Source organism: Anoplopoma fimbria, chromosome 11 (assembly GCF_027596085.1).
Source record: "Anoplopoma fimbria isolate UVic2021 breed Golden Eagle Sablefish chromosome 11, Afim_UVic_2022, whole genome shotgun sequence".
Taxonomy (NCBI): Eukaryota; Metazoa; Chordata; class Actinopteri; order Perciformes; family Anoplopomatidae; genus Anoplopoma; species Anoplopoma fimbria.
The window spans coordinates 20,114,316-20,122,584 of NC_072459.1; the positions used below are offsets into that span (position 1 = coordinate 20,114,316).

Sequence of the window (8,269 nt, forward strand, 5' to 3'; positions counted from 1 at the left end):
TCATTGACGGAGGTTGTAGATGTCAGAGAGGTTTAAGGTGCTCCATGTCTCGGCTGTCACAACAGGGTAAATGTGTGCTCTTTCAAAGCCGTTGAAGTCGGTGGACAAACTGACAGAGTAAGCGCCCATGTTGTCAATGAGAAGCCATTCTCCCACATCCAACTCAGGCATCCAGCAGCTGTCGGTCACTTTGTCAATGCTGTCGCAAGTTGGTCCCCAGATGACAGATTGGTATCTCTGCTCGCTGCTCTCAACAACCTGAGTACAACACAAACCATGAAATATAAAATCCACATCACACTGGTTATTTATCCTTTTAAATCTCATGTCTGACATAATGTTTTGCAGTTTTCTCAGGTCAGACGGTGAGTGACAGCTTTCAACATGCTGTTCGACCAAGGTCTGTACGAAAGAAGTGGACGTAGTTGTCGTTACGTCACCCATTGGTTTGTGGACTGCCGTTTTGAAGCCTTGGGTTCAGTGTTTTAGCGGTCACCATCTTTGATTACGTCTGTTGTCATCTTGACTTGTTGCAACTATTGAACAGAAAGGACTATATTTGGCCTGCAAAAGGGGGGTGACGAACAGAAGCTGTACACGACCTGAAACTAGAGATTGAGATCATAAACTCATGTTTACAATGTTTACTGAGGTAATAAATCAAGTGAGAAGTAGAGGCATTTTCTCATAGATTTCTATACAATCAGCCGTATTTTGGCAACCAGAGGTGTAGCCCCCTGATGGTCAGTGGAAAGAATGCAAGTTTAAGACAATTCTGGATTAGCCTCACTTTTCAGAAGCAGGTTTGATCATTAATATACAGCCCAGTATCCTAAGCAATTATGTTTGTACGGAACAATTCAACAACTCAAGATTTATGTCCAACGGCAGTGAACAGTACGACTGCATGCAATGAGGTAGTGTACTCATTAGGTGGACAGTAAGCATGTGGAGTTTGGAGTCTGACTGCGTTCAGTCATCGCCCTACAATTAATGATTGCCTTTCTGTCAACCATAACCACAATCTTTCCTTAACCATAACATATCTATCCTTAACCACTGATACAACCACGATCTTTAGCTTGTACTCTTCAGTAGTTGCCATGCTCAGATACTGTTGAATCATGCCATTTGACATAAAAATCCCAATCTAGTGTTTTGGAGAATCGTCCAATATTGATGTTTTTATGTGGTGATAGGGTTGATATTTACCCTGTAGAGGTATGGTTCCACCGTGGTGTGGGCAGCATCATTGATAAGGCAACTCAGGGAACCATACACTCCATCATTAAGATAGTACACCATTATTCTTTCAGGGCAGTTGTTCTCACCATCTGAAAATAGAAATATATGCAAAATAATCAAAGTTACTAAAATGGCAACTATGCAATATTTGACATATATGTTGAAAATAGCAGGAAAATTATAATAAATATAATGTCATTTTATATATGGTCCATCTGCCCCTCCACCACATGCAACCAGGTCAGGTATCTATGGGTCTGCATGGACCCATAGATACCTGACCCTGCAAGTCATTGTGCTCACTTTGAGGCTGAGCATGGCATTCTTCTGAAGACGCTTCTTGATGTAGTGGTGCTTTGCCAAGTTGAGCCATCAGACTCATCTGATGGCTGTCACCTACACATTCAAGATACATTTAAATACAATCACACATTGTATAAATATATGTTAATAGTGAACACTCAACATTCAAAAGCGATATCTATACATTACCGCTATGTTCATTCATGTCATCCGCTATAACTCTTTTAGCAATGACGTTCGCTGCAAGTGTGAAGGCTGAATCCACATAGTAGCGGCCTGGCTCTGCAATAATCTGGACCCGACTGTCAGGCGGGAAGAATTCATCCAGTGCTTTGTTAATGACTTTTGAAAACTACGAGAGAAAACACAATGGATTAATAGCATATTTCACATGAATTACACCTCTATTGATATTCTAGACATTTTGCTGATATAAATAGTGACCTACAGTAACCATATCACTGGCATTACAGGCAACAAAGGTAAGGTTTCTGGATGTGTTTTAATAAAGTAAAACCATTGTAATTGGAGGGAAAACAGAACATGTATTAAGAAAAAAGTTGATGTATTAACTTGTGTCATAAGAACGCTGAGATGCTGCACAACAAAGAACAAGCACCGCCTGAATAACACTGAATATTTTCTTTTTACCTCTTCAAATCCAGCTTGACAGTCCTCTCTCCCAGAGAACCCTCCGCCGATATCCAAGAGCCTCATCCGAATGCCCAACATATTCTGAAAAACACATCAGTACCACTGTCTAATAAAGCACCATCTATAAAGGTTTTATAAGTTTGGACCCACCGATTTGGGGACTGCCCAATGTTCGGATGGCCCATTATTTTGAAAAACAAACAACAGAAATTTGTCCGAAATGCCACACATGACAGGCTCCGAGCCGCTAAAACTAGAACTTTGTTTCTGCTGCCTCTGCTTTTACTGGACAGAGGAGAAATCCATGGGGCGTGACGCACGTCTGGACTTCCTGGGCATCACTCTCCATTCACTCCCTTCCAGCCACGAAGTTGGAGCACACTCGCGATATTAGGAATCTTATGCGCGGAGAAAAATGAATGAATGAACTCCCCACTGACGTGTGGACAGCAGAGTCGCTGCCCATCTTTCAGCGCAGGCTGAAAACTCACCTCTTCAAGAAGTACTACCCTGAGCCTTCCACTTAGCACTTATTGTATTCGTATTAGTTTGTTGCACTTATTGTATTCGTATTAGTTTGTTTCTGCACTGTACTTTTGCTCTGGTTTATACTCTTAGATGCTTGTTTAAAAAAGGAGATGCACTTATGACTTCTGGTGACTAGTAGTTCTCTTGAATACCTATGTTGAATACACTTATTGTAAGTCGCTTTGGATAAAAGCGTCTGCTAAATGACTGTAATGTAATGTAATGTAATTTCTTACCCCAGGTAATCTTCCTTTGTCTAATACCTGGTTTAACTATCAATTAGAGGTGATCCTGACGAAGAGCAAGTTATCACCTCAGCATAAATCAGGGCATTCTTTAAGAATAGGGGCTGTTTCTTCGGCCACAAACCAAGGCATCTCATCTACATCCTTGAGACAAATGGGACGTTGGTTATCCTCTGCCTTCACCTCCATTAAACATCAGCAAAGTCTTAAAATAAGGTCCGGTAAGTCATGCATATAACTGGTGGTGGTGTCACTTTCAGGTATTGTATTGCAATATTGGCATGTCATTTAATTTGTCCAATAGCATGGGATACCATTATCATAGTCAGGCCTAATGTTCTTTATATTATGACTAAAGCTACTTCTCACATTCTATTGTTTAAGCGGATATTCTCTCATTCACTGTGTAATGCCATTGCACTCCTGTCTGCTCATTGAGTCAGACTATTCTCTGGTCTATCCTGTCCAATGTTCTCAATTTGCTGGTTTTACGGACCGTTTCTCAATCTCCTGGTCTAACGTGACCGTCTTCTTAATTTGCTGGTGTAACAGAACGTTTCGCAGTCTCCCGATCTAACGTGACCGTCTTCTTAATTTGCTGGTGTAACAGAACGTTTCTCACTCTCCGGGTCTAACGTGACCGTTTTCTCATCTCCTGGTCTAACATGACCTGGTCTAAACTGACCTTTTCTCATTTACCTGGTCTAACGTGACAGTTTTCCAATCCCCAGGTCTAATGTGACCGTTTCTCATTTCCCGGTCGGAATGTGACCCGGTCCTGAGGACCCAAATTCTCATTTCCTGGTCTAACATGACCTGGTCAAGAAAAGACCGCTTTTCTCGATTTCTGTTCGAACATGACCTGGTCTAAAAGGACAGTGTTCTCATTCCCGGGTAAAAACAAAAAACTGACTGAAAAATGACTGTCCTCTCCTTTATCCGGTCTCCGTGGACTCTTCAGGTCTCTCTCTGGTCTTACTCTACCTTGCTATTCTGTTAGACGGTTTCACTATAAAGTCCAATCGCCAAAGGCTTTGCATTATTCATTTCTTATGTTATTTTTAACATAACATAAGTCTCTCCATATAGAAATGGCTCTACCGCTTTGTAAATATTAATTTAGTGTTGTAATGCTCTATTGCTATGACGATGACTTACCCCCATGTCAAAAGCACATCTGGCGTCTGCAATGGCTAGCTTGAACGCCCAAATTTTAGTGCACCCACAGTTGTCAAATTAACTTAAATATACTTATTTTCCAAAAGTGGGCTATTTCATCATATGTCCCATGAGAACCAAGTATCTTTAATTTTTATCTTTTTCAAAAAAACATTCCTGGGTTCAGCTTTGTGAAGATGCACTTTCCAGCTGATCCAAGATGTTTTCTGAATAGTTTATTTTGACAAAGAAATAGGAGAATATTTTCAACACGTAGAGGAAAACTATCCAACAGTTCATCAAAAACATAAATAAAACTGGACAGGATGGGTATGGGTATTGTAATCTGAAAAGTATCTACATCAAACAAATGTTGTGGAGTAGAGTGAAGTATAAAGTTGCATTAAATGCATTTTTTTTAACGTAAAAACAGTACTTGAGTAAATGTACCTAATTACTGTACATTCCAAAATGGGCAGCAGCCTTCTGACATGATTTATGGCCACTGTGTATAATAGTTATCATTAGAAAATTGACAAAGATTTTCAACTTAATTGTTGTGGTCTATTGCTTTGATGATGACTTACCCCAATGTCAAAGACACGTCGGGCGTCTGCAATGGCTTCCTTGAACGCCAAAGCTTCAGTGCACCCGCTGCCAACATGAAAGCTGACCCCAATGACCTCCAAGCCCAGCTCTTTAGCACGTCCAAGCAGCTTACCAACTGACTCCAGTCTGGCACCAAACTTTAAACTGAGTCTTACCTTGGATGCAACGTCATCCACTGCGATGCGGAGTACCAATCTGGGGAAAGGGATTCAAAAGTATTAATTGGTACACTAACAATAATCTACACAAAATATATGAAGCAAAAAATATCAGTAGTTGTTCACTCACTTGGCTTTGGCGTGACAAAGAGATATTTTTAGGAGTTCATCCAAGTTATCAAAAGTCATCGTATCGACTCCATGCGTACAGGCATATTTGATGTGCGACACTGGTTTGGTTGTGTGCGCGTAAATGATTTTATCAGGGGTCACTCCGAGGGACAGCACCAGCTGGATCTCACCCTGTACTCAACCAAAGTGTGTTTCAAATGAGCAAACTGCTTCTCCACAACAATGAAAACATAAAGCTAGAATATTTTTAATACTTCGTCAGTACCTTGCTAGCACAGTCGAAACCTATGTCTAGAGCACTCATCATCCTCAAAACCGCTGCATCGTTGTTGCACTTCACTGCATAGAAAGGCCTGACTCGAGGTAAGTTGGTACGCCACCTGAGGTTCATTTCAAATATACTATCCAGATTTGCCACATAGAATGGCTCTTCAATGCCCTGAATGAATAGAGCAAAGTTAACATTTTGGCACATCTTAAGAAACCTCAACTATCTCACAACATGGATGGACCATTACTAAGGGATTCATAGTAAGGAAAACTTAAATGACATGATGTCTCTGATACTCACTGCTGAACCAAGCTCTTTCATTTTAGTGTCCATGAAGTCTCTGATGGTCCTTCCATTGTCTAAAATGTCAATGTCACAGTTCTCAGGGGGCAAAACATGCACAACTGATCCCTTCATATTCACTGGTGCTGGGATGACGAGCAGGAAAAGACAAAAGCATAAAATTAATTAACAAATATTCTTAATGAAAGGCTGGATCACAATTGAAATACACTTTGTCTTTGTTTGTAGCTATTTGTCTACATTATGCCATGCTAATACAGTAGCCAAAAGCCAAAACTATAAGCACATAGGCATTTAAATATTCCAGATAATTAAACATCTTACCATGGCCCGCATTGTCCTCCATATGTTGCAACCCAGAAGACATCAAAGAAGAGTTAGTGTTATCACAGTGTCTCTATGAAACAGAACTGGAAGAAAGTTCATTTATAGACACACAGACCCTGTAATATGCCAGAGGCAAAATAGCTGCTTGAGTGTTGGCTAAATCAATAGAATAAGCATATCCTGTAAGCAGTCTACCATAGACTCTATATATATGAACTAAGTGTCATGTGTATTTCTGTATTCTGTCCCAGCTTGTTGTTGCTGTTCATATTCAAATAAAGGCGTGTGTTTGAACTTTTAAAGATAAATACTGTGCTGCACTTTGCATGTAGAGAACAAAACAGGTCGAAAGGCAGTAATACAACAAGTCAAAATCCGAATTATAATTGTAAAACTTGTTACATTTTATGATGTCATCACCTTTAAAGATGGGAAAAATATGAATTTGTGTTGATTGTGCTCCTATAAATGTAATGTTTGAAGCTGTTATTGCTGCTAGACTGGCCCTTTATGCTTCCCTTTGGGGTTTTTTTAAACTGTTGTTTATGAAAAGCTCAACACCACCAAATATGGTCTGAAGCTGAATTTTTCTTAATTGTAAGATATAAATCTCGAAGTGGATGGCGACACACCACCTGAAGCTCAACCTGGACAAAACCGAGCTACTGTTCCTCCCGGGGAAGGGCTGCCCGCACCGAGACCTGTCCATCACCATTGATGACTGTGAGGAATCTGGGTGTGACCCTGGACGACCAACTGTCGTTCTCAGCAAACATTGCATCGGTCACACGCTCCTGCAGATTCCTCCTCTACAACATCAGGAGGATTCGGCCCTTCCTCACTGAGGAGACGGCGCAGGTGCTCTGGTCATCTCCCGCCTGGACTACTGCAACTCACTACTTGCCGGAGCCCCGGCGTCGGCCATCAGACCTCTGGAGCTTGTCCAGAAAGCTGCAGCACGTCTGGTGTTCAATCGCCCCAAGTTCTCTCACACAACTTCCCTTCTCCGTTCTCTACACTGGCTCCCTGTAAGAGCTTGCATCCAGTTTAAGACTCTGGTGCTAGCCTACAGGGCAGTGAAAGGAACAGCTCCTTCCTATCTCCAGGCCTTGGTCAAGCCCTACACCCCCGCCCGACCACTTTGCTCTGCTGCCTCGGGGCGATTGGTTGCCCCGTCGCTCAGAGGTCCCTGCGGCTGATCCACCCGGTCACAGCTTTTTTCTGTCCTGGCCCCACAGTGGTGGAATGAACTCCCCACTGACGTCAGGACAGCAGAGTCGCTGCCCATCTTTCGGCGCAGGCTGAAAACTCACCTCTTCAAGAAGTACTACCCTGAGCCTTCCTCGTAGCACTTATTGCATTCATATTAGTTGTTGCACTTATTGTATTCGTGTCAGTTCGCTGCACTTATTGAATTTGTATTTGTTTACTGCACTTATCCTATTCGTATTAGTTTGTAGCACTTATTATATTCGTATTAGTCTGTTGCAATTATTGTTTTCGTAGTAATTTGCTTCTGCACTATACTTTTGCTCTGGTTTATGCTTTAAGATGCTTGTTTAAGAAAGGAGATGCACTTATGACTTCTGGTGACTAGTAGTTCTCTTGAATACCTATGTTGAATACACTTCCTGTAAGTCGCTTTGGATAAAAGCGTCTGCTAAATGACTGTAATGTAATGTAATGTAATAAATAATAATAACTTGCATGCCAACGTTATGAATGAAGCTATGAGCTATTTGCCAAGCCCTAATGACGTGTGGTTTTGGGTTGCCTACTGCTTACGTGAAACCAAACTCTGTGTGTGTGTAACGTTTCACTGAGATTGCTGGACCCACTTGAAAAGACGACAAGGCAAAAAGTGTTTAAACTGAGGCTTTACTTGAGAAATGAAAATACACCCAAAGGTAGAAAAGAAAACAGAGATAAGGCTCTTAAAAACTGAGAATAATAAACACTGAAACCAAGGCACTCGCAAAACTGCGTGACATACGGTCTCCATAGAATGTCAAGATCAAGCACCGAAAGGGCTTAAATACTCTACTGAATGAAGGTAACGAGGCACAGGTGTTGCACAGGCTTGTTCGCTGGTGCACTCCCTAGGATGAGCTGCACTCTGCTGCCACCCGTCTCCTGGGATGTCTTGTGACATTGCTGGCATGTGAGGGCATGTTCAGTGGGCCCGTGGTCATGATAATCCTTCCATGCATGCAACAGTCTTGAGTTGTCCTGCGACGCAAAGTCACCTTTCCCATCTCTAACAACCATCCCACACGATCTGTTTTGTAAAACTTATGGCACATAAGTGCGTGTAAAATAAAAAAGAAGACCAAATC

General features: G+C 41.6%; 1 protein-coding gene across 1 annotated transcript; it reads right to left on the reverse strand.

Annotated features, from left to right (window-relative positions):
* LOC129099090 (ornithine decarboxylase-like) lies at window positions 1–5,952 on the reverse strand. Its single transcript, XM_054608258.1, has 9 exons — window positions 5,931–5,952; window positions 5,604–5,731; window positions 5,298–5,471; window positions 5,031–5,203; window positions 4,721–4,937; window positions 2,200–2,283; window positions 1,738–1,900; window positions 1,213–1,334; window positions 1–258 (listed from the first exon to the last, which is right to left on the reverse strand). The coding sequence occupies exons 1-9, from the start codon at window positions 5,950–5,952 to the stop codon at window positions 1–3; spliced, it is 1,341 nt and encodes a 446-aa protein (XP_054464233.1).
* Window positions 5,953–8,269: the final 2,317 nt, after the last annotated feature.

Bases quoted from the DNA above. Each gene is read 5' to 3' on its own strand.
- LOC129099090 (XM_054608258.1), bottom strand. From the start codon at position 5,952: ATGGAGGACAATGCGGGCCATG. The intron at 5,732-5,930 runs GTAAGATGTTTA...TCGTCATCCCAG, and splicing joins GGAGGACAATGCGGGCCATG to CACCAGTGAATATGAAGGGA. The intron at 259-1,212 runs GTAAATATCAAC...TGTTGTACTCAG, and splicing joins TGGAACCATACCTCTACAGG to GTTGTTGAGAGCAGCGAGCA.